Source organism: Chamaea fasciata, unplaced genomic scaffold, assembly GCF_029207755.1.
Source record: "Chamaea fasciata isolate MVZ Bird 193981 ecotype frontalis unplaced genomic scaffold, bChaFas1.0.hap1 SCAF_15, whole genome shotgun sequence".
NCBI classification, from domain to species: domain Eukaryota; kingdom Metazoa; phylum Chordata; class Aves; order Passeriformes; family Sylviidae; genus Chamaea; species Chamaea fasciata.
In genome coordinates this window covers 10,015,754-10,041,875 of record NW_027094100.1, presented here as the reverse complement: position 1 = coordinate 10,041,875, position 26,122 = coordinate 10,015,754, and the positions used below count along the sequence as shown (strand labels likewise).

The 26,122-nt window shown below is 50.0% G+C and overlaps 1 protein-coding gene across 1 annotated transcript in view; it reads left to right on the top strand.

Moving 5' to 3' along the window:
• Positions 1–22,419, top strand: part of FAT2 (FAT atypical cadherin 2) — a 45,386-nt gene extending 22,967 nt beyond the window's left edge. The window contains exons 10-23 of the mRNA XM_066197450.1: positions 2,134–2,330; positions 2,963–3,116; positions 4,194–4,427; positions 5,224–5,613; positions 6,384–6,598; positions 7,217–7,354; positions 8,237–8,380; positions 8,629–8,826; positions 9,905–10,712; positions 11,439–11,584; positions 14,667–15,108; positions 17,537–17,690; positions 19,380–19,972; positions 20,763–22,419. Coding sequence (XP_066053547.1) covers positions 2,134–2,330; positions 2,963–3,116; positions 4,194–4,427; positions 5,224–5,613; positions 6,384–6,598; positions 7,217–7,354; positions 8,237–8,380; positions 8,629–8,826; positions 9,905–10,712; positions 11,439–11,584; positions 14,667–15,108; positions 17,537–17,690; positions 19,380–19,972; positions 20,763–21,295 — 4,346 coding nt within the window. The 3' untranslated portion in view covers positions 21,296–22,419. The remainder of the gene's footprint in view (positions 1–2,133; positions 2,331–2,962; positions 3,117–4,193; positions 4,428–5,223; positions 5,614–6,383; positions 6,599–7,216; positions 7,355–8,236; positions 8,381–8,628; positions 8,827–9,904; positions 10,713–11,438; positions 11,585–14,666; positions 15,109–17,536; positions 17,691–19,379; positions 19,973–20,762) is intronic.
• Positions 22,420–26,122: the final 3,703 nt, after the last annotated feature.

The following is a 26,122-nucleotide window of genomic DNA, read 5'->3' as shown; positions in this document are numbered from 1 at the left end:
TAGTACAAAAATGCCAAGCATACAAACAAACAAATAAAATCCTAGAAACACTGACAGAGTCAGACAGTCCTGTCAGAAGCAGGAGATGGAGGCTGAGCTCTGTCACAAGCTGGACTCTGGGGAGCACAAAACCCTTTAGTAACTGCAGTGGGTGGAATGATCATTAAAATAACTATCTCACCACTGAATCATCCTATTTCTCTGGGAATAAATAAATAAATAAGATACATATAAGTAATTACACTGTACTGTAGAAATATTTATTTACACTTTCTTAACAGTGGAATAATTAAGACAGTGTAATTGTAATATCTATTGGAAGGACAGGAGAGGCAGTACAGCAGGAGGGAAGATTTTTCTCACACAGATACTGTGATCTGTATTTAGGTTCTTTGTCCCAGCTTTTTCTCCTGCTGGCAGTGTGGTCAGTTTACACATCACACACATACCTGTAGCCTGTCTGTGTTTTTTAATAACTATATATAACTTTTTGATATTAAATGTGTTTCCTACAAAATCACTTGGAGGCTGGCTTAATAACAAGGCTGCAGTTAGTCACTCTGCACTGGGAATATTTAAGACTGTCATGTCAATCTTAGTAAAGGTTTTAGCTAACAAGGAATACTGAAAATTACTCTTGCATCCCTGAAACATCACATGTGTCAACTGAAATTAACCACTGCTGCAAAATAACAAAAAAGTTACACTGGAATGTTTGCTGTGCATCTGCACAAGTAGAAGCTTGCTCTTACGGTATTTTTTGACCCTAAAGGGTCTTTCTAAGACCTGGAGCAGATACTTCAATTAAAATGTTTGTTCAGACTCAAACAAGGACCCTTCAGGGTCAAAACATTAGGCCAGATCATGCTGCAGCCTGTTATCTATTATTGTAACCATCCAAAACAGGGGAGGAATGCTGGTACTTTCATTTGGTTTATGGCATGTCTAGGTATTTGCAAACCTTTGGGAGGAAAGATTTAATCCATTATATATTCACATTTCTGCCATCTTAAAGGTAGTAGTAACTTCCAAGTGCTTTAAACCTGAGAGGATGCACACTTTATCATAGGGGTGAACACCTTGTGCTCTCTGCTCTGCATGTACAAACACAGGTCAGACTGTACAAATAAACATGGAAATGCAGCAAAAGAGAGGATTAGGTGAACACAGAGCCCAGCTTCCCCCTGTCCAAATTATTTTCAAATGCACAGAAACTAAGTCTGGGCATGGGCTGGTGTTTCCCAGCATCAGAAGAAGAGCTAGGACAGGTGTCATTGTGCCTCCACAACCTCATCACTGCAGCACAAATGAAAGCAGAAAGGGAGTGGATTTAATTTATCCCACTGTGCGAGACCCTTCAGAGTCCAACACAAACAGATTCCACAGCCAGCTCTCTTCATGACTCCCATTGCCTGAACTGTTTCCTCCTGGGTCAGCAGAGAACACCAGCTCCTTCCCAGGAGAGAGGGATTCTCCAGTGGCAGCATCCAGCCCATTTAAAATCCAGCAAATGCAACAACAGTAGGAGCAGCATGAGTCTGGTGGACCAGAGAGCCTGCCTAGTCTGGATTTACGTGTCACTCATCATTTGGCTCTTACAGAAAACAAAAAGTAGCCCCAGAAAACAACGCTATATGTTAAATACCCCTATAGGTTAAGAGAAAGTACAACTGTATGTGGTACCATAACAGTAAGATCCAAACCATGTCTGCAGGGTGTTTACAACTCTCGGATCCCTTTAGGAACGTGCACCAAGAAAGACTGATAGGCTTTGGGAAGGTGAGACAATGTGGTTTTGAGGCAATGGATATGCACATCTGCAGAACTTTTCTGAAGTCAGTTGTTTTCTTCTCCCACTGAATGTGCCGACAGGGAATAACTAAAATGTGCAGGGTATTTCCCAGCTGTACTGTGAGGTTGACCAAAAATTCCTCACCTGCTGGAGGCACCATCAATGTGAGTCAGAGAGTCATGGAATCATTTAGGTCAGAAAAGACCTCTAAGAGCATCCAGGTCCTTCAGGTCTCCTAAAGAACCATCAGTGGACACACCTATATTCCCTTTCCTTATCATTTCTGATTTTCAGGACTTAGTAAATGCCTTTTTTTTTTCTTGCTTCCTGCCCCCTTCTAGAAGGAGATGTACTGGGACAGTTCACAGTTGATCAAATTGAGGGCGAATGGACAATTTCTTCCAAGAAGCCTCTGGACAGAGAAGATACAGAGAAATATCTCCTCAAGGTTATGGCCTCTGATGGGAAATTTCAGGCTACCACCGAAGTGGAAATTTTTGTACTGGATATCAATGACAATAGCCCTGAGTGTGGCCAGGTAAAATGTCTGTTCTGGGACATCAGAGGCATAAAGGGAGATCCTGGGAGGGAAAGAACACAATAGAAAAAGAAGAAAGAACAGGCAGAGCATGTTAAAGGATTTGGCTTGTCATAATTCTTCTCACACGATCCTGTTGCTTTGATTATGCTTAACAATTTTAATTAAGCTGCATGTCAAGCAAGAATATTAAATCTAGCCTCCAAGCATGTTTGCCAGCAGCAAGTGAGAGCCTAAGCATTATGAAGAGTAATTTTTGGAGATAAACAATGCCAGGAAGCCTCCTGGGAAGGGGCATGTAAATTACTGAGTTTTATATCCTGCTAAGCTGGGAGATTCCCATCAGGAGGTTTGTTGCTGTAGAGAGCTGATCGCTGGTGTGGACGTCACCCGTGGTGAGAACGAACAGAGGTGGTTACTTCCCAAAGGAGATTCAAAGGCTTGTGTGAAATGAGCTCACTCGTCCCAGTCCACACCCCAGCAGCCAAGAATGGGAGGCACATTGTGTTCCCCTATAAATCACAGGGTTTATCCTTCTCTGTGAAACCTCTGTGGGTCTGTTCTCCCCCCATACGGGATGGAGGTATTTTGGAGATGGCCCAGATGCCAATGATTTCTTCTGTTCTGTCCAGATACTGTACACTGGGAGAGTCTCTGAAGATGCTGGGCCGGGTCTTTTCATTTTGAAAATATCAGCAACAGACCCCGACGTGGGCAGCAATGCCCAGATAACCTACAGCCTGCACGGCCCTGGCGCCGAGGAGTTCCGCCTGGGCCCACACACAGGTGAGGGCAGGGCAACGGGATGCTTTTATCCTCTTCCTCACACACCCCCGGGAAATGCAAGCTCCCAGCACGGCTCAACACAAGGAGCTGTTCATTCCAGCTGTCCCAAGCTAGGAGGGAATGGCCACAGCATAGAGTGAGCTCCACATCATCCTGTTTGCTGTCGTTACAAATGTTGTTAAAATGAAAGGCAGACACTATTGCTAGCAGCCAGGTCTCAAGGAGGAAAGAGCAGCAAGTATCTGCCTTGAGCCAAAGAAACAAGTTCTAAATCCCAAAACACCTCTTATCTGGTCTTGGGCAGTGTAATTACCCAAACAGACTTGATGATCATTCTAGAGATCACTTGGAGTTCATTACATTGCAGAAAGCTCGGTGCAGTGGGGTTTAGAAGTACAATTTATTTATGAACAGTTCTAGCCCATGATGGCATCCCTTGGATGAAGTTCAGCTGAACTTGCAGGACTGCCCATGTGAAGCCTTGCCAGGGCCCTGGCTGGCAATGATCCGAGGATAGCCCTGAGCAATGTGGCGTGGACACACCACCACTATTAGCCCAATTACTGTCTCCCACGGTTCATCCAGGAAAACAGCTGAACCTCTCCGAGGTCTTGCAGGCTGCAGCTGTGATTGCTGGAGACACGACCACCTCCTGAGGGAGCTCAGGACTTCTGAATGACAGAATCAGTATGATTTCAGCAGAAGCCATTTATTGCTTACATTAAACTACAATTATAGATTCAAAATTGTTTGTTCACACGTTCACGCATCATCTCATTGGCCAGCTTGCCTGTCCACGAGGCAGGCACACGTCCTTCAAGACATCTAATTGATCAGGGTCCATCAGCATGTTGTGCCTCCTTTGTCTAGGTTTAACATTCTTGGTAGACAGTTTCTCAGGCTCCTGGTTCTTATTTTAGTCTTGTTTTTCTCAGTAACCTTGATGAATTCCTGAGAGTCCTGCTAACAAAAGCTGCAGGTGGTTTGATAAGTTTTCTCACAAACGGTTTGGCTGGTCAAACAGAGTGGCCCAAGTTCAGCAAATACATCGCTACAACCTCCTGCCCTTTCCCACAGGGGAGCTGACCACATCTGCACCCCTGGACCGTGAGCAGAAGCCCATGTACCACCTGGTGGCCAAGGCCACTGACGGCGGGGGCCGTTCATGCCAGGCTGATGTGACACTGATCATTGAGGACACCAATGACAATGCGCCAAGGTTCTTCCCCAGCCACTGCGCCGTGGCCGTCTTCGATAACACCACCACAAAGACACCCATCGCTGTGGTTGCTGCCAGGGATCTCGATGAAGGTGAGTCAGATGGGATTTATCTGTTGGTAGACTTCATCTTTCATTCTGAATAGAAGCCTTTGAAACCTAAGGAAGTAGTGCAGCAATGGGCTTAGATGATTGAATCTTGGCGAAGATGTGCCTGGATCTCACTGCTGACATGTTCTTGACTACTGGGCTGGCATCAGCATTTTTGTGACTCTGTTGGGAGAGCTGTATCTGTAGAAACATGCAGACCTTCTCTGAGAATGTGCTCAGTAACTGTAGCTGTGATGCACAGCACAAACTGTGACAATAGAGATCCAAACTGGACAGAAACTTTTTCAAAGGTGGACACTGAGAATGAGTGTAAAAAAGGAAAAAAATAGTTTAAGATAGGGGTAGGTAATATGGATGGAGAGGTCCTCCTGGAGACACAGAGCTTCTCAGAAATATAGGTAAGGCTCCTAAGAAAGGAACTTTCAATAAATCTCTCTAGCAGAGTCTGAATTTAGAGAAGCGAGATCACATTTACCTTCTTTGGAAGCAGATATAAAGAGAAATTACATTTGAAAGCAAGGTAATTAGAAATGGGGAGCACTAGTAATTGCAGACAGCTGACACTGGTGGATAATGGTGAGGGTGGCTAGATGACTGAACCTGCAGATGGGCAGGGGCACACTGGATGTTTGTATGATGTCATACAGCCTGCATTTTCCCTGGGAATTGAAGGTAATTCAGTTCATGTAGTCCTAATGCGTTATAAATAATGCATTATAAACAAACCCAGCAGCATCCCTACCCATGAATTAATGCAGCCTGTCCATTACCCTTCCAGGTCTCAATGCTGAGGTGGTCTATTCTCTGCCTGACTCTGCCAATGGACACTTTTCAATTGAGGAGACCACAGGGGTCATCCGCCTGGAAAAGCCTCTGAAGGATTCCCAGCACTCAGCCTTTGAGCTGACAGTCTGTGCCACCGACCGAGGCACCCCGCAGCCCCTCTCCTCCCTGGGCACTGTCACTGTCTCTGTTGTGGATCTCAATGAATACCTGCCTGTTTTCCTGGCCCCTGAATATGTGGCCATGGTAAAAGAAGATGTGGCTGTGGGCACTGAGGTCCTCAACTTGTCAGCCCTGACGAGGGACAATGCAGAAAACACAGAGATCAAGTATGAAATTGTGAACGGCAATGACCACGGGAAATTTCAGCTCAACTCAAACACAGGTAAAATGATCTTGTGCCCAAGCAGGTCCAGGTTGATCCAACATCAAAGGCTGTCTTTGTGTGCATCTTCTCTGGTTCTTCTCCATTTGGCTCCCACTTCTGCTCATGTCTGTCTTTACCCAGCTAAAGGGTAGGGAATAGTCTTTTCTTCTTCAAAATTTGCCATCCAAGTCACTTAAGGAGTGATCCAACTCTTACTGAAATTAATGGAAAGATTCGTTCTATGTGTCTGAGACCTGAGACAGGCCCATGTGAATGAGGGATATGTGGAGAACAGGATGAGGAAATTTTCCCACTTCAAAATGCAGGAGAAAGTGGTTTCATTTCAAAAGTGTTTCCATCAAGATCCCACGAGGAACCTGCAGCCCAGGGTAACAGGCAGCTTTACTGAGTAGCATTCAATGAACATGGATAATAGCACCCTAACCATGGGTAGGTGTTGAGCCATGATTACCAGCCAAATAAAGCCCTATTCTGTTTGCACAGTGATGTGATAAGGGCTGTTTTCAGAAGGCCAGTGTTAACTCCCTGAAACAAGCCCTTGGCTGTGTCAGCAATGGCCTTCTGCCCTTGGCTGTAACATCCTCATCCTCTCTGGTCACAAGGCTCTTGCTAATTCTTCCACATCAAGGTGATCAGAGTTAGGTCAACTACACTGTTTCAGCTGGCAGTTGGGCAGTTTCCTTGGCATATCTGCAGTATTCCAAGAAATCTCATGTGCCACTCATTCAAAGTATTTTCTGTCATTTCCTCCCTGTCTGCCAACATAGGTGCCTTGTACATCAATGGGAGCCTGGACTTTGAGGCCAGTCACGAGTATTACCTGTCTATCGAGGGTACGAGGAAGGGCTCAGCCTCTCTTAGTGATGTGACCATGGTGGTGATCAACATTACTGACATTAATGACCATGCTCCAGAGTTCATCCAAGATCCCTACTCCACTGACATCCGGGAGGATGCTGCCATTGGAGACATCATCCTCACGGTATGACTGAACCAGGCCAGCTGTCTTTGCCTCTTCTTTATTTGTGCTGTGCAATATTCAGTCTTCCTGTGCACTTTACTTTTCCTTGGACACAGTGACCTCAGTGGGCTTGTGATGTTCAGCATTTAAGATTAAAGCATGACTTTCAAAAAGGATGACTGGCAGAATTCCTGAGACTCCGTAGACATGAACACTTTGCCTTATGAGATACCTTTAAGTGAAAATTAAGGGTGGGCTCAGGAGCTTTGAGAACATCCCAAGAAAACAAAAATGCCTGTAAAAGGACAATGCCCTTGTGACCTGGGGAAAGCAGAGGCTCCTCTGGGCAGAATAGCAGAGCCCAGGGTGATGTGGAGTTTCCTGTCCAGCCTGTTACCATCAAAAGGGTGGTAAAGTCAGGGAAAGGACTAAGAGAAAGCTGAGGAAACTATGTTATCTTAAAAAAACTGTGGGATGACTCTTATTTGAACCACCTTCCTTTCCCCCTCCTCATTTGAGGCAAGCTCAAACCAATATCCTTAAATGGCAAAGTGGTCCCATTTTTCCATGGCATGTCCTTTTTGGCCCAAGGGTCCTAGCAGGGTTGGTTTTTGTTTTTTTTTTTTTTTCTCCAAACAGGTGTCAGCTGATGACTTGGATGGGTCAATGAACAATCAGGTCACATATTCCATCGTGGAAGGGAACCCTCTGGGACACTTTGCCATTCAACCCAAAAATGGGCAGATCAGCATTGCCAAGCATCTGGACAGGGAGGAGGTGAGTCCAGGAAAATGACAATGGGAAGGCTGAAACAGAGGTGTCCCAAAAGACTGAGGGAGAACAGCTTACTCAGCTACCTCCTGTTTCCTGAATTATTTACTCATAATATTGTAGGTAGAAGACAAGGCAGCAATTTGTTTTCTAGACTCACAGATACTGCAGTAGGAAGGCTGGGCTTTAGGAAAGGCAATATAGAATCATAGAATGGTCCGGATTGGAAGGGACTTTGAGGATCATCTAGTTCCAACCCCTTCCATGGGCAGGGACACCTTTCACAGCTCTGAGTTTTGGTCTGGCCCACTGGTGCTTCAGGCTGGCTGGGTGAGAGTCAGCCCCAACCAATACTGGGAATGTTCATTGTGGAAACCAACGTAATTGGGTTCTGCTTCTCTGCATTAGAGAAAACAGGTGTGGGGAGGAGAAAGGTCACCTGGACAATCTCTCATTCATAAAGCAGCAGCAGCTTGTCTCAGCCTGCCAGAGTTCAGAAGCCTTTGGACAATGCTCTGATGCACATGGTGGAATTCTTGGGATGCCCTGCACAGGGACAGGAGCTGATCCTGATTGGTCCCTTCCAGCTCAGCTTATTCTGTGATTCTATGATTCTTAAACCACTACTGACAGGTGTTTCCTGAGCTTAGTTTCATCCATCTTTGCCAAACTGTTTCTCTTCTCTGCAACTGTTGTGAGGCTGATTTGGTTTAGCAATGAGCTTTGAGTGAGATTTATGGATGGAGAGCCTCAGGCAAGGGCAAAGCTGTTGAGGCTGTGGTGCATGTCCTCGGGCATTTCAACAAGCTGCAGCAGAATAAAAATTCAATGTGAAAAAGACACCATTTTGCCACTTCTCCAAGTAATCCTGCACTGCAAATCCTCCAGATCTCCAGTTACTCGCTGACAGTTCGAGCCACGGACAACGGCCACCCTGCTCAGTTCAGTGATGTCCCTGTGCACGTCCACGTGTCTGATGTCAATGACAACCCTCCTCGTTTCTTCCAGCTCAACTACAGTGTGGTGGTGCAGGTAAGCCAGGAGGCAGACTGTCCTCACAATCTCTCTCATGGCACTAAGGAGCTCATTCCTAGGCTGCTGTTGGAGCAAAGTGGGGAGACAGTGATGAATCAGGTTGCTGCTTTGTACTCTGTGTGTTCTAGGGCAGGGGTGGGATTTGTTTTCTTGTTCCTGACCCATCAGCTCCTGGCGCACTGTGGGTTCCCCCTGGCCATTTCTCATTGTTTACCTTCCTCCAATAGCATCTTTCCCCATTTCAGGAGAATGCTCCCGTGGGAACAAGTGTCCTGGAGCTGATTATGAGTGACAGAGACTCTCCAGAAAATGGACCACCATACTCCTTCCAGATCACCCAGGGCAATGATGGGAAAGCCTTTGAAGTCACCCAAAATGGTCTGCTGGTGACATCATCTGTCCTGAACAGAAGGATGAAAGAACAGTACCTATTGCAAGTCCAGGTAGAGCATATGTTTCTGTCCTGGTGTCTGAATTCCCCAGCCAGCTTAAGCAGCAATAAAATGCGATTAGCATGGCCCAGCTGAATGAAAACATCTCTGGCTTTGAAGAAATCCAATCCAGGCACAAACTGTGCAGCTTGGAGCCAACTCCAGAGCTCATTTCTCCACACAGTCTGCCCACAAGAAGCAGGGGGCCAGCTTCTGTGTTGATAAAATCAGATAATATGATCATGAAAAATACTCTGTCAGCAGTTTCCTTAGACAGATGCTTTCTCCATAATCATTCTAGTGAATTCCAATTTAAAGTGAGACCTGGATCTGGTCCTACAAGCTTTCTCTAATTATCCCTGTCATTTAAGAAGTGGTTTCAGTTCCTCTTCAGAAAGGATTTCTATTGTTGCAGAATGAATTCATTGTTTTTCAGTGTTATCAGTAGGGGTAGTCCATTACCAACAAAAGGATAATAACATGTAAAGTACATACTTCTTCAGTCATGGCAGTTGCTGTAAAAGCTGGGTGCTATTATATTACAAACCTCAACCTCTAACTGCTTAGCATTAGGGAGAAATTTATCCCATAATCTGATTATTCACATTTTTCTGTTTGAGGTTCCTTGACTCAATGCTAGACAGACATTGTCAGAGGTGGGACAGGGGCTTAAAGAGCCTGGAAGGTGAGCAAATGTGTTGATGTGTGTAACTGCCTTACATCTCCGTGCACTCAGTTACTCATGGAACCACAAAGGTTGGCAACATCACAAAAAAATTATTAACCCTCAGGAGTTCAGAGCCACTCAGAGGTGCCTCAGCTGCTGCTGAATGCACAGGGAAGTGAGTGTGACCCCACCACTAGCAGAAGGCCTCAAACAGTCTCCATGCTGGAAGGGATGCTGCCCTTTCCCCTAGCTCCAACACTGCTTCCAGTTTTTCCCATTCCTTTTTCATTCCCAGCCTGCTGCCTGAGAGCTTCCACTCACTGTTCCCTGAAAGGCACTCTCCTTTGCAAGACCTCACCAGTCAGGTGAGGTGACAGTAAGTCAGCGTGTGGCTGTAACAGATCCTTCTGTTTTCCTTGCCAGGTCTCCGACAGTGGCATCCCTCCCCTCTCCTCATCTGCATTTATAAATATCCAAGTGACTGAGCAGAGCCAATATGCCCCCTCAGCCCTTCCCCTGGAGATATTCATCACCACCAACGAGGAAGCCTTCCGGGGCGGCGTTCTGGGCAAGATCCACGCCACGGACCGGGACCCCCACGACACGCTGGTGTACACGCTGGTGGCACAAGTGCCCAAGGAGGGGCTCTTCTCTGTGGGGGCTGCAGATGGGAAGATCATTGCTGGGGACAAGCTACCCCATGGCCACTACCTTCTGAACGTGACAGTGAGTGACGGGACGTTCACAGCCACCACGAGTGTCAGTGTCCACGTGTGGTGCTTCACGCAGGAGGCCTTGGACAAGGCAGTGGTGCTGCACTTCCGACACCTCTCCCCCGAGGAGTTTGTGGGGGACCACTGGCGCAACCTGCAGAGGTTTCTGGGGAACATCCTTGTCACCCGGCGCCAGAACATCCACATGGCCAGCCTGCAGCCTGCAGCTGCCTCTGATGGGGTGGATCTGCTCCTGGCTGTCGGAGAGCCACACGGCTCCTTGTACGAGCCGCGGGTGCTGGCCAGCAAGCTCACTGGGTCAGCTGGGGAGATGGACCAGCTTGTCGGGCTGCGGATGAAGAAAGCCATCCATGTGCCCTGTCACGGGTCAGACTGTGCCCACCGTGTCTGCAAGGAAACCATCCAGCTGGATCCAGGCATGATGTCTACATACAGCACTGCCCGGCTCAGCGTCCTCACCCCACGGCACAGCTTGGAGCAGATCTGCTCCTGCAATGGTGAGCAATCCTTCCCGGCAGTGTTTGACCCTATAAACCTGGGAACGTTGTGTTTTCCTTCAGTACATTATAGAGCACCTGGATTTTCCATGGAATGAGGTTGCCCAGTGACCAACACCTCTGCCCACAATTTCAAAGAGTCTTGGGAGCCTGAAAATTTCATGTAGTCTATTTTTTAAAATTAATCTTCTGTAGCACTTAATAACAGCAACATCTCTCTCTCTCATTGAGAAAAGTCACTCATACTTAGCAGGAAATGAAGGTCAGTGATCAAAATTTTTTATCCGTGATCTCATCTATTGATCCTGGACCTGGCAAAGCGCAGAGTAACTGATAAATTTGAGGAAAGCCAAATAAAGTATATTTGTTATACTGGCTGTAGGATACTTCAAGAAATAATTGGAGGGAGTGGGATCTGTAATACTAGGGCAGGAATGTAAGGATGGAGAAATTCAAGGGTGTTGTAGACCATGCTGAGGGCACCTTGAAGGACAGAAATAGCCACACTGATATTTCAGGGTTGCTTCATAGTTGAGTACACAGAAGAAGTACTGGGAGCTCCCAGTGGGACTGTGAGAAATGCAGTGCAGGGATCCATGGGTTGCTCTGGATGGGACTACTTTCTGGACAGTTGTGGCATCAGGCTAGGAAAAGAGGCAAGGCTTGATACAGTCCATAGCCTCAAAGTGCCACAAAGATGAGACCTTTCTTTCATTCTCCTTTCAGGAACAGCTGTGAGGTTTGGGGGCCACAGCTACATTTGGTACCAGCACTCCCAGGCTGGCTCCTGGCACATGCACTTTCGCCTCAAGACCCACCAGCATCACGCAGTCGTGTTCCACGCCAACGGGACTGACCACGCCACTCTGGAGGTGTGTATGGCAGAGCAGGGGGAATTCTCTCCACAGTTACAAAAGCCTTATTCTCTCGGGGAAGGGAATCACAGAAAGAATATGCAAAAATTATGTTCCCTCTAGTAATTTGTGTAGCTGAAAGACTTGGGAAGACCAAATGAGAGCCAAGCACAGTTTGGCAATTGCTGCAATCACAACTGGGAATTGTCCTCTGTACATGTACATGCATGTGTTGGTCTCTGGTGTGACTTCTGGTGAAGTCATCAGACACCCAGAGCAGGTCTACATCACCTTCTTTCCTCCAGCTTGTTTCTTCATTCCTCTCTTGCACCTCACCTCTCGGGACAAAGAATTTTTCAGGTGGAGTTGTGCACAGACCAGTCTGCTTCTACTTTAGCAAAGAGCAAACTTTCTCCCATACCTCAAATTAAAGGCCCTTTACAATAATGGACAGAAAAGACAGAACAGGAATGCTGAATTATATTTTTCACACACCCACCCCTCTTTTCAACCCCCTTCTTCAGATGGTTTCACTATTTTAGACACTTGCAGAGACAGGAACATTTCATTCTGATCACTCTCCTCCCTTCAACTGAACAATGAACTTACAAAAGCGTTCAAAGGTCATCTCCCTCTTCCACTTTGGCAACAGAAGGAAAGCAGCAGGTGACTAAAGAACAGTGGTTTTGTATACTCCTCATCAACTGAATTCAGACTAATTGGAGACTAAGATCACAGGACATGCTACCAGCTTACAGAGATTTGTCCTTGAGACTGATCACATTGAGATCCACACACTATGACCTACCTGGAAGTGTTCATCCTGTCCTTGGATTCCCCCATCCCTTCTCATGGTTTCACAACCCCATCTTCCTGTTGTGAAACACTTTTCTCTGCACTGTTACAAAAGACCCACACAGACAGGGAGCTTCACAGCAGCCACCCCACACACACTTGCCTTTTGCACATATTTCAAGCTCCTGCTGCCACAGCCATCCTCCTGAAGAGCAGGAGCAGAGAAATATCATCCATATGTCCTGTCTGAGAGTGACTTTAGGCTGAACTGTAAAGGGCCAGTGAGAAAAAACTTCTCAAGAAGTGTCTCAAGCTTTCTACCACATCTCTGAGAAGGAGAGTCACCAAAGAGTTCATCAGAAGGAATCCAGCACTTTAGGTGGTGGTCAGGAAGTACAAGATAGCAAGAAACTCCACTGATCCAGGCCAGCACAGGGAGTCAAGGAAGAAAAGTCTCATTATTGGTGGAGTTCAGAGAGTCCATAATCTCCTGTGCCCAAGCTTGTCTCCACAGGCTTTTCAATAGGAAACATTCATAAAGCCTCCTCCATAAAAGTGCCTGTGAATCATTTCTTTCCTGACTCACTTTATTAGCAGTATCTTAGGGATAAAAAGGCTTCTAAACCACCTGTCCTGATAAAATTGAAGGAATCCCTCAAGATTTTAAACTTTGTAGATTGAAGTACTCCAGATATGAGCCAAAGCCTTGAAAGGACAGTAAGTGATGGTTTGTAGATTTGATGAAGAAGATGAGCTCTCCCAAGAGCATGCATATCATCACTTTTCCAGTCTCTAAGCTCTCCTGATGTTCAGAAATAGGTTGCAGCAAGAGGATGGCAGACCAGGCAAACTGGGAAAGGCTTGGCAGCCTGTCAGTTCTTGCTCCAGGGAATCGAGTTCTCAGCTGTCTCCCAGCCCCAGAAATTGATAAGCCAAATCTACAGACTCATCTGAAGTGAAATCATGTTACTGCAGATGAAGTGAAGTGACAAAGTTCTCTGGTGTGCATGCCAATTGTGCAAAGGGATTTACACACGTGTTGCCCTGAGGCCCTTCCATGGCATGTGCCAGCTGCTGCTTGTTCTTCCTTCCTTCAGCAGTTGCTCTCTTCTCCCACTGGTATTTACTTACACCATGGGCTTCTCTAAGAGTTAACTGTTATCCTGCTCTGCTCCAGAGTAGCCCCTTCACGCTGTATGTGCATTTCTCTAGAGTCAGCCTAGCCCATAATCATTCCTGCTCTTCTAACCCCTTCCAAGAAATCTCCTCACTGTCTCTAATGTCCCCCATGGACATCTCTCCTGCCTGCGATGAATTGCTTGATGTTACATAGCAGGCTCTGCAGGTTTCCCACCAACACTTGATTCCATCTCTTTTCTCCTTTTGCACAGGCTCTTGGCTTCTGTGTGAGAGAGGTTTTATCAACAAAGCACTGGGGAGGTAACGGTGAAAACAGGGTTTAACCCTGGCTTTACCCTGAAACAACACAGCTAACTTTTCCTTTCTCTGTCCTATATGATTTTTAAAGGTGAAACCTGGGCCAGAAATAGGAATTTCTGGTGTCCCAGTTTAATGCAGAAGATGTTGGTGTGTTTAACTTTTAGCAGCTCAATACCTTGTCTCTCTCCAGTCTGGTGGAGATCAAGGATTGGATTGCAGAACATATCAGTAACTTTAGCCTGGTTTTCCAGCATGGGTACAACAGTAATTCCTTTCTCTGCCTCCCAAGTCCTCCTTTTTCCTCCAGAGAAAGCTGCCAGTGCTTCTCCTCAATAAGACTCTTTCACCACCCTCACCCCTGCCAAAGGGGCAACTGCTCCAGCACCTTCTCCACCAGTAATGAGACAGTGAGAACAGAACAAAAAGCCACATGGCCCAGAACAAGAGTCCATCTGTGATTGGTGATGCACTTAGGGACAGTCTGAATGCCAGGGCTCTGATCAGGCTCAGGAAGGTGGAAGAAAGGGCAAGCAGCTGCAGCAGTAGCTGTATGATCCCTGTTACATGGAAGGATGAGATTGCCTCCTCGCATGCTGGTCAAAGGCTGACAGGAAGGACCATTGGTGAAATTGCTCCAGAGAGATGAAGGTGTTCTGCAAAATAAAGGAGTTGCAGTCACTTAATTGATCCAGGCATAGGTTAAAAAAGGTGAAAGGGGCTGCATTTGGTACTTCGTGGTATCAGAAAGTTGGGAATCAGTGTGAAGGCCAGGAGAGAGGGGAACAGGCAGCAGGAGAAATGTTGAAGCCCTTCATAAACCGCAGCCTAGCATGTCACAGCTACCTGTGACTTCTTTGTCTTACAGATGGTTAATGGAGTGCCTCAGCTTGGCTACAGCTGCCGGGGCAGCCCCTCTGGGAACGTCTCCTCCTCACGGTTTGTGAGCGACGGCGAGTGGCACTCGGTGTTCCTGGAGGTGAAGAACACTTCTGTCCGCCTGCTCATCGATGGCCTGGGAAACGCCTCTCTGCAGCTGCCAGGCACCTGTAGTGTCTCCCAGAGCAGAAGAGACCTGATTTTTGGGGGCCTCCGGCAGTCACTGCAGTCCCAGAGAGTCACACGGGGGTTCAGGGGCTGCCTGGATGTGGTTGCAATCAACGGCAGAGAAGTGGTTCTCCTTCCTGGGAAAGGGCAATCAAAGGAAGTCTTGGAGGAGGTGGGGATAAAGCAGTGTTGCTCCCCCACCGGTGCCTGCAGCAGCAACCCTTGCCTCAACAACGGGATGTGCTCCGAAACTCATGGAGGAGGTATGTGAACATCCCACACAGAGCTATAGGAGAGAACAAGCAGTGAAGGGGGAAAGATGCAACAACTTTATTCATCCCCATGAAGGGGCTATTCCAGAGGGGAAGCAGAGGTTCTCTATCCCAGGGGACCTCAAGTGACTGAGTGCAGCAGCAGCTACAGGGTGTGAGATCATCATCCTGGCTCTCACCAGTGGAGCATGGGCCCAGAGGGCAGGAAGGTGTTTCTAAGCAGTATGCATGACATAGGAGAGCAGAGTGTTGCCAAAAACTCAAATGCATATAGAAATTCCACCCACCCCTCTGCATCCTTTTTGCTTAAGGAGCTGTTAACAAGGCTGGAATCAGGCAAGATGGGATCATGCAGTGATGGTATCTGGGCAGAAACAAGCCAAGATCTCGGTCTCTTCCCACTGCAGTGAGCGACTCCCCAGGGCTATGCAAAGGGATATGGGAAAACCGTAAGCTCAAATCCAAGAGTCCCAGGCTAACGTGGGGTGCACACACCCAAAAGAGGTTTGATACAGGCTCTGCCCTAGGCAGTGTCCCTGCTGCCCTGTTCCTGCCATCAGAGGGGCTCCTTGCAGTGAGCTGTATCACAGGGACAGGGTCTGTGAGGAGAGGAGCTGCTCCCAGTGATGTCCACCCGTGTGTCACTGCCCTACAACTCATTGTAGCTGCCAGCACAGCAGGGCTGCACCCCACAACACCCTATCTGTGAGATGGGTACTGCCTGTGCCTTGGCCCCTCCGAGGGGCAGTGGGGTGCTTCCCACACTGCTGCACGGGGCAGAAGCTGCTCCTGCAGCTCTGTGCTCTTTGGGACCCTTGCCAAAGCACACCCTGCCTGGCGAGCAAGTGAGGACAGAGGAGGCACCACCTTCTCCTGCCCTGCCTGCTGCCTCTGGGAACAAGATTCCCAGCCCTGTCGACTCAGCAGCTGCCTGGTTCAGGTGAACTTGTTTGACACCAGGTGTAAATGTACAGAACAGTTAGTCTGGCTGGCACTCACACCTCAGCCTCCAGACCCTCTGCACAGAAAATCTCTCTGGCTGGGCTGGAAGGGGCTCAAAGCCCACAAGGGGAAAACACATCTCTGTTCTAAGTCAAGGTATCCCCTGCTTTTATTGCGGAGAGAATAGAGAGGGAGGGGGAGGTGAAAAATCACTCCCTTACTTCCTTCCCATAGTTTCCTTCCAGGATGAACAATTTCTCCTGCAAATGGCCCAGCTGACCATGAAAGAGCCTGTGGGACATGGCCCCAGGCAGGTCACTGCTGCAGGGAAGGGACTGCCCTAGGGATGTTTATTTGTGAGGTTATCCTGGCTGCTTGGCTTCCCTGAGTGCCATGGGCTCAGTCCTGGGGACCCCAGGCAGGCAGCACGAGTTCATGCAAAGCTGTGCCCAGGGATCTCAGGCGTGGGATTACAGCACAGGCAGGGACTCGCCTGTGGGAGCCAGCCCGGGGAACCACGTGGCCGTGTGAGAACACATCTGTGGGGAGAGAGCCCAGCACCACCCCAACCACAGCGCTCAGAACCACAAACACAAGTGGGCCCCACATCCAGGACATGTGTTTGGGCACACACAGCCCTGTGGGCAATGTCCAGCACCTGCTGCACCAGTGTCAGCACGTCCTTCTGGTACAGCCGCTGACACACATGTGGGAACAGGCCCAGGTTGTTTGCCCCATGCTCTAAAGCAGGGTTGTTCAGCTTGTGGATTAATAGCAAACACTTTTCAAGTGTGCTGCAAGGTGGAAACTCTGAATTTCCCGCACAGCAGCACCAGCCAGGTGACGAGCAGGAGCTCAGCACAGCCAGGGACATTCCCATGCTTAGGACTAGGCTAAACAGCAGCCAAAAGCACAAACAGCAGGAGCCCCCTCTGAGTCCCTGGCTGTGCTGGGGTTCTCTCTGTCTGTGAGCAGACATCTCCTGCAAGCAGGAGAAACTGGGCATGTTGAGACAGGCACTTCATACCACGAGAACTCGCAGGACCAAAGACTCCTGAGAACAACAAATTACAGGGGATTGCACTTAACAGAGTCAGAGACTGTGAATCAGCCAGCCAAGTTCCCCTTCCTTTATCCCAGATTTGTCCCTCAGCTTTTCCATGCAATAAGGCTGCGCCCTGAACTGCAGCTCTGATCTGTGTTCAGCAGAGGACAGGCTTGACTTTTTGCTCAAACAGCTCCCTAGTCCCACTGTGTTGCCCCAGACTGGCCACCCAGCCTCCAGCAACCACACCAGGTCCTGTAATGAACCCACCAGGCCTCCAGGGATGGCCTGGGTGTCCCACAGGTGCAGCAGTAAGTACCTGTACTTGGGTAGCTGTGTGAGCCCTGTGTGGGGGCCATCAGCACCAGGCACTGCTCCTCCCTGCTCTTGCCCATTTCTCCACACGGATATGTTCACTCTCACCCTCTCCAGGTTACACCTGCATCTGCCCCGGGCTGTTCTCTGGTGAGCACTGTGAGCTTGGGGACAGTCCCTGCGAGTCCAAGCCCTGCCTGCATGGGGGAACCTGCACCCTCTCAGCCACTGGCTACTCCTGCCACTGCCCTGACTGGTACCTGGGTGAAAGGTAAGGCCTGGGGGGGCTTTGGGACAGGTGACATCCCATGATGGGCTGAAAACATGAGCACTGCACGTTTCTGGAGCTCACCAGATCCACACACTCTGGGATTGATTGCAAACTGCAGGCACCTGAGCATTGCAGCCGGGAGGTGTTGGAGGGCAGGGCTGCGCAGAACAGGACGCGAATAACTCTGCCATCGTGTGGCCATTGCCCCTCTGTGCCCATCTCCTCTGAGCGGGAGGGAAAACAGAAACATCCCCTCTGCCGGCAGATGCTTTGGTGCCTGCAGGTGCTGTGGGGCAGTGCAAAGCCTCTCCTTGCTGGGGAAAAGTCTCTCCCCACACGCTGCTGCTCCCTGTGACAGGAGCTGAGTTCAGCAGTCATGGGAGCACCTTGGCTGTGGTGAGGGAAGCTCAGCTGTGGTGGGGGGGCCTGGCAGCAGGGTACAGGCAGACACTGCACTGGGTGGCAGGAGGGTGCCCTGAGCCTGGGGGAACCTGCCTGGCAGAGCTGTGAGGAGCCCCCTGCTTCAGTAGCCTGAACACCCATCCTGCAGGGCGCTAAAGGGACTGTTTCTATCTGGGACTGGCTCTACAGGGTTCATGCAAAAGAAATCTCTGTCCCAGCTCACAGCTGTGATTCATCCAGTTCAATTCCCAGTTCATAACAGTGGGCATTACCACCCCAGCCCAGCAGTTCCTCCAAAGCCCTCACCTTGCCTCCAGCCCAGCCTGGTCAGAGATGCGCAGAGCAGGCTCAAACAGAACCACACTCAGTTCATCCTTCTGCCTTGCCCATTTAGCCAGGATAGACACTGGCCCCGTGGATCAAGGCAAAGGCAGAAATTATCCGTTCAGCTCTTGGAACAAAAGCCTGTAGCTGAGCATTAGGTGGCAGTGTAATACCTGACATCAGCCAGAGCCTGTGGATGCACATTGCACACACCAGCTCACACGTCCTAAATCACTGACTACAGCAAGTGCAGTGCAACCCTCACAGAGGTTTTGTTCATTTGTTCAGTAATGAGAACAAGAAAAGGGAAGGAAAGCCACTAAAGCACTGGATATTTCCCCCAGCATGGGGAGGTCATTGCTGTTGAAAGGAAAGATCCCCTGTACTGTTGGCAAACATTTAGGTTGTGTGTGGGGTGGAGCAGGACAGAGAATCATCTCAGTTCTGCAGATGCTCCATAAAATGTCGAAACGCCTCTACAGCAAGGGTGTCCATTCACCACCTCACAGGGTAGTCTTTTCCCAAATGTTTGCTGCAACCTGCAGATAACAACAGACTATCCAGAGGCTCCACAGAGCTTGGAGGATGTGGGAGACTTCATAAGAGGTAAACACAGCTCACACTGAACCTGGGCTCTCTAATTTAACAGAATGGGAGCATCTCTCTGTGCAGTGTTAGCCCTAGAATTCCAAACACTCCTCTGAGGCGGAAAGCTCCCCATTTTAATTTGGGCATACATCTGAAAAACAGGACCACCCTGTAAAACATGGTCTCTTGAAAAGCACCATTTTATACTCAAGGATCTTCTGCCAGGATAAGCAGGTAACAAGAATCCAGCGAGGGAGGGAGAGCAGAGCAGGATAGAGCATCCTTGGGCAGCGTGAGCCAGAGCCTAGACAGGACGAGGCAGTTCTGGTGCATCCCCGACTGGCAGGGGTCATCTCCATCCCTCTCTCCCCACAGGTGTGAGAAGCTGGCGGAGGAGTGCCAGGACAACCCGTGCCGCAATGCCGGGCGCTGCGTGAGCCGCCAGGGCTCCGTGCACTGCATCTGCCCATCGGATTACCAGGGGGATTACTGCACCCAGCCCATCATCACCCCGGCCATCGTGCCCACGCAGTGGGCGCTGGGCCCCGAGGAGATCGCCGAGATCGCGGCCGGCGTGCTGGGGGCCGCCATCCTGGCCGCCGCTTTCGTGTTCGTCCGCAAGCGCTGCCGCCACCGCGCCAAGGCGCACAAGCCGGTGGCCCGCGAGGACCCCGACCTGCTCTCCAAGAGCGAGTTCTCCAAGAGCGTGGGCGTGGGCACCCAGCCCGTGCCCCCCATCGAGCTCAACATCCTCAGCGACGCGGCGCACAACAACCTGGACCGGGCCCCGCCGGAGCAGCGCAAAGCCGCCGGCACCCCGGAGTTCGTCACCTTCAACTCGGCCAACGCCCCAAAGCACCGGGGCACCATCGTGTGCAGCGTGGCCCCCAACCTGCCCCCGGTTGCACCCCCGTCCAACTCCGACAACGAGTCCTTCATCAAGTGCACCTGGGCCAGGGAGGAGATGGGTCAGTAGCCACAGCTTTTTCTTGCTCTTACACATCCCTCTTTCCCTCGGGAAGTGGACCTGAGGTTTGCAAACAGGAGGGACAAATGGTGGTGGCTAAAGCAAATCAAAGCAGGGGCAAATACTGCCCCAGCCCTGCTATGGGGCCTTCATTGGCTCTTTCCTCCTGGTTCACCAGTACATCCCAGTTTTCTGCTTTAACCTGCTTAGTTTTGTACACAACCAGCAGGGAAACCATGAATGCATAGCAGGCTGTGATCCTGGGTCAAAAAACCCTGTAAAAGAGAAAAATTGGAAAAAAAAAAATTAAGATCCTAAAAGTGAGTAGGAGTTTTAGTGAAGACATTTGCATCAGTGCTCCTGAGCAGAGGGATCTCATTCTTAGGGAAACACCTTGAATGGCTCTGGACAGCAAGGTTACCCCATGCAGGAGTTCCTCACAAGATTAACTGCAGGGAAAGGGGGAGATACAGGGAATCACTGGATCATTGCCCCAATCCCTTTATAACATGAGTTTCTTGCATCCAAACATAATGATGAAGTGTGTCTTTTGGGTGCTAGAGTAGTGGATATCTTTAGGCTGCTGGGGCCACTGCCTCAGCACAGCCAGGGGTGATCCTTGGTCCCCACAATTCCCACATTAGCAACTACACCTCCCCTCTCCCTACATCTCCTCTCCTCCCCAGTCTGTCACACCTCCTGCAGGCTCAGAGCCTACAGAAGGAATTGGCATGAGAGCGAGAGGCAACAACCACTAGAGCTGCAGCTAACACGACTTTCTTTTGTTCCAGTCTACCCAGCAGAAACGACCTACTGGCCCCCCCGGTACGTGTCATCAGACGTCCAGGAATATTCCCACTACGAGATCATTCAAGGCCCCCCTGCCTCTTCCTCTCACCCTCCTCTCCCTCCACCGCCCCCTCCCCCAGCAGACACGGAGCCGGTCGCTCTCTACGGGGGTTTCCCCTTCCCGCTGGACCAGAGCAACAAGCGAGCGCCGATCCCGCCCCGCTACAGCAACCAGAACCTGGAGGACTTCCTGCCGCTGGGCCCCGTGGACACGGGAGCATCCCAGTGCCAGAACGAGTACACGGCCATCAGCTACTACCCAGCGCAGCTGGTGCAGGGCGAGGGGGTCCCGTACCAGCCCGAGCCGGGCTACAAGAGGGTCAGCATGCGCCTGAGCGTGGCCCAGCCCTCCTACGCCGACTGCGAGCTGGGCCACCAGCCCGGCATCCGAGCCCAGCCCCTCCCACCGCCCAACTACGAGGGCTCCGACATGGTGGAGAGTGACTACGGGAGCTGCGAGGAGGTGATGTTCTAACGGGGCTTGCTCGTGGGATGAGGAGACAAGCGCATCTCCACGCAGAACAGAGTGCGGGGGGCTGGCACACGCTGCTGAAGGGAGGCTTGTGTGTGTCCCCCTCAGCTTGCAGCGTGTCCCGTCCCCCCCCGTCCCGTCCCCCCCCCCCGCATAACTGGGTTGTAATTTTGGCTGGATCTTTCCCCTCGCTGCCCTCCACGGTGCTCCTGCTGCAAATGGAGGGGAAATGCTCCAGCCACTGCTGGGACGTGGAGGATGCTCCTGGGATGCCAGTGACTAACCTGCCTCCTCACCAAGGGGACTGCCTCCAACACCATGTAGGACCACAGCATGCCACCTCCTCCCACCCCAGGCTTCCTGGCCACGGGGAGGATGAGGAAGGAGGAGGAGGAGGGCAAGCACTGTAGGTGTGGCAGCAGTCATGGTGGAGAAATGTGTGAAAGGATTAGCAGTGCACAGCCTGGCAGTGCCCCATGGGGGGTACAGAGGCTCCCTGCTCCCTGCTGTGGCTCCAAGGGCTTGCATCAAGCCAACAGTTTGTTCGTGGAATGGATCAGCTGGTGCAAACCCTCTTCATGTCTGCTCCCTGGCACTGGGAGAGAGAAGAGGGAATGAAGCTGGTCCCACCAGCACATCCCTCACTGGCTAACAGAAGTCCAAGGGGGGAAAAAAAAAAAAAAAAAAAAAAAAAAAAAAAAAAAAAAAAAAAAAAGAGTCAATTTCTGTAGAAAAATCAAGCACCGAGGTTTGTTACAGCAGGAACCGCCCACAGACTCAAACCTGACTGCCCAGCTGGGCTGTGTGCACACAAGTGAGGGGGACCCTGCCCCGAGAATTGTGTGCACAGCCTTGTCCCCGTGGCTGTCACAGTCCCACACTGAATACAGCTGTACATGGTCCTGCCAGCAGCAGGGACTCTCTGCTGTATCCCAGAAAGACTGGCCAGCACTGCCTGGAATCTGACCAGAGAGGGGCACCGAGGCTACTGAGCATGGGTTTGCCTGTTTGTCCTTGTGCTTGGAAATGTTATCGTTTCTTTGTGAGAGGTTTTCTTTGGTTGGTTGTTTGATGTAACTTTTTTTTGTTGTTGAATTTTTGGAAAGTATTAAAAGAGTTTGGATTTTTTTACTATTATGATTTTATTCAGTATCTCAGAGATTCTCTTGTAAATAAATAGGACATCCTTGCCTAGCTCCAGCCAAGGGAATTACAGCTTCGTTTGGGCACCAGAAGCTTTCAGGGAAGTACCAAGACAGCAAGTTAAACACTTTTTTAAGAATCCTGTATGTGCCAGAGGGATGAGGCAGACAGACCCACAGTACCCTGTCTTGTTTGGGGAAACCATGAGTCTCCTGTGTCTCTTAGCTCAGGAGTAAAGGGGTTGAAATGACCCAAAGTGAAGCCTTTGATTTGCATCCCAAATGAACACCATGTGTTTTACCTCTCAAAACTCTAGTGCACTTCCACCAAGTTTTTTCATCAGCTCTGCTCAGCAGAAAGCAGTCCCTGCCTAGATTAGAACCATTTTATCTAGTTGGTTTTATTCTGCTTGGTAAATCCCTCTGAACATCATCCTAAAATGGTGCATTTCTGTACTTTGTTTTGAGGACATTTAATTTTGAGGTATCTCAGCAACAGGCACCACTTTTGCCCATAAGAAAAACAGAAATTGTTCTTCCCAGCAGCAGAAGCAGCACAAATAACAGTGATATTTTCCTTCAGACTTTTTAATTCCTCAGGGTTGCTTTGGCCAATGGTCACAACACAGGGAAGGGCGAAGGCAACTTGAGATGAAGCTGCAGTTAAGTGACACCTGGGAAGGAGCAGCCTCAGTAAAGCCATTTCAAGGGATGGAGACAGCCCTGCAGTGCTCAGCCCTAATAAAGGATGGCTGTGGATCCCACCATGGTGACTCTCCGGACTCAGAAATACCCTGAAGTACCAGGAGTGGCTGTGCTCACCCGTCCCTCTGCCCTGTCGTTCAGGTGACCTCAGATCCCCAGCTCCCATCAGCCTGCAAAAGCCTCCTAGCTTTAGAAAAATATTCTGCCAGAGTTTCTAAAGATGAACTTTTTATAGCAGATTCCCCCAACAGCCCTGTAATGACACACTGCAATGGTATGAATTATTCAGCAGTGAGGATAAGCCGAGCTGCAGCAGTGCTGGCAGAGTCTCCCAGTGTGGGCTGACTTTTGCTTCTTTGATCTCTAGGGCGGATCAGCAGCAACTCAGCATCCCCATCTTTTTTCACATGCCAGGTTCTTTTTTTCAGCTGCAGCCCTACTTTTGGCACTAATAGGGAGATGAGAAACCAAGGCCAAGCTTTGGTGGGGCAGGGAAAAGCTCAGCCCTACAAGCCCGTAAGCTCTGCCCACAACCTACTTGCACAAATGAGGTCAAAAGAAAAATTAAATTTTTCAAGCAGCAAAGCTGGAACACTTTTATTTGAAACCCTCACTAGGAGGGGAAATCATGTGTGCTGTGTGGGGGTGGGAGCAGCACAGGATGGGATCCTGGCTGCCTGCTGGGCTCCATGTCTCCTGCTCTCACTTCTTTCGGAAGAAAAACCCACACTTCACACCCGAAAGCCTTTACACATAAAAAATAGATCATATTTATTGATTAAAGTAAGATACATGATTCAGGTGTGGTACCAGCTCTGCCGCTGGGCAGCCACCTGTGCTGTACACTGACAATATCCATAGGCACAAGACATGGACGTGACCATTGCTATATTTACACAGACAAGTTTCTTGGTTACTGAGCAGCCTACAATACACAAGTATCAAGTTTTCGTGTCCACTGGGTCCTGTGGCAGCTCCCCCTGGCTCAGCAGAGCCCCTCACACCACATGTGCCACCAAGCACGTCTCACCCCACCTTCAAACATCCCTGCTCACCCCAATGAAAGGGAGGAGCTGCAAAACCCATTTAATGCTTCTGTGATATCCCAGTCTCCTTGGAAATGAGGTCTTCACTGCTGCTTGCAAAGTGAGTTTGGATGCCAGGAGCCTCATCAGCAAACCCACCGATGCCCAGTGCCAGGCCGGGGACATGCCTTGGCACACAGCTGTCCCTAAAATGTGGCCAGCCTTCTTAGAGTGCACTACTAGCAGGGCAAGGGGAAGCATCAGATGTCCCCTGCTCCTCACAGCACTCCCTCATCTGCTCGACAATTCTGACTCAAACCCAACCCCAAGGGCCACGCTGGGGTCAGTACACAGAGATGGACATGAATATTGCACTTGTCCCGCCTGTGTCATGCCCTGGAGCCCCTTCCCAGCCCTGGGTGCTTCCTCTCTATCCCCATGGTGCCCTCCAGTGAGGGGATTTGAGTTAAAGCTTTGCTCTGTTCCTGACCAAGCAATGCTGATCATGCCAAAACCTTCCCCGGCACGGCCTTGGAGGAGATGAGGTGAGCCCCAAGAGATGCAGGGAGCAGAAGAGGGGCTGGAAATGGGGCAGTGACATGGCACAGACCCACCTCACACCTGGCTAGGGGTCCATGTACCAGCATGTGGCACTCAGAGCTGCCAGCAAAGGGACACAGTGCAGACACAAGCACCACCCAGGGAGAGGCAGGCTGCAGGGAACCGCTCCACACAGCCTTCTCCTCACAGAACCCAGTCAAACACTGAAAATAACCACAAACCTCACCCTCCACCAAAGATGGGAACGCAGGCCACTGGTGCTGTACTCACCCTCCTTTCCCACCACCAGCAGCCTTTGCCCACCCCCAGGGAGACATGGCTACAGTGGGCTGAGGAATGAAGGCTCCCCAGAGCGCCGGCATTTGGGATGCTGTGTTAGCAGGCATGAGTTCGGCCTGTCCTGTGGAGGATGCATTTGCTCCCTTGTCTTAAAAAAGTAGAAATCCAGCAGAAAGGCAAGGAAACTCTCTAGGGAGGAAGCTTGGCTCTCAGAGAAAGGAAAGCAGCGGCGCCACAGGACCATCCCTGCCAGGCATGCACCAGCCACGACAAAAGAAGCAACAGGAGCACAGGGAGAAGTGCCAGGGAGCTGCACCCTACAGGAGGAAAGGAGCTGGGCAGAAGCAGAGGATGCATGAGGGAGTGGAACCAGGAGAGGAAGAGTTAAAAACTGAAATATTATGGAGTTTTTGTGTGTGATTTGACATTCAGTATTGGCCTGCAGAAGCAGGCGGAGCGTGCCAGGGCCAGCTCAGGCACTGTAAACAAGGTGATGTATTCTTGTGGTGTGTGGGCAGCATGTGGTGACCCCTGGGGATACCCCAGCCCTCCCAACGGGGACCAGCTCAGCCCCTCGTTATGGCAGAGCCTGTTTGCTCCCCACACACCTTGGTTCTGTAAAGCTTCTGAAAGCCAAGCATTGGGTTGTGCGCTGGATGGGGATAAAGAAGTGTCACTACTGAAAGCGTGGGCCAGGGGCCAGCAAACCCTCCCAGGCCAGGGAGGTGCCATGCCCAGTGCCCAGCTCCAGGGCCTGCTCAGACTTCCTGCTCAAGGAAACAGAGCTGAAGCACTGCAGGAGCCAGTGCCCAGGGCTGGGGATCCCACTGAGAGACAGCTGTGGACCTGGCATGCTCCACTCTGCACCTCAGGCTCTGCCCACCCTCCCCGCAAGGCCAAGGTGAGCAGGGAGCTCCACGCTCTCTAACCTGAGCTGAGGTTTGTCTGTTGCTGTAAAAAATAAAGTGCTCAGGGGAACAAAAAAAAAAAAAAAATCAAACTGGCACAAAAAAAAGAGTAGTCCCTGTTCCCCGCCCTGACTGAAGGGACAGGGGAAATATGGAAAGGTTGGGATTTAAAAAAATAATAAAATAAAATAAAATCTACATCCCTGGAAT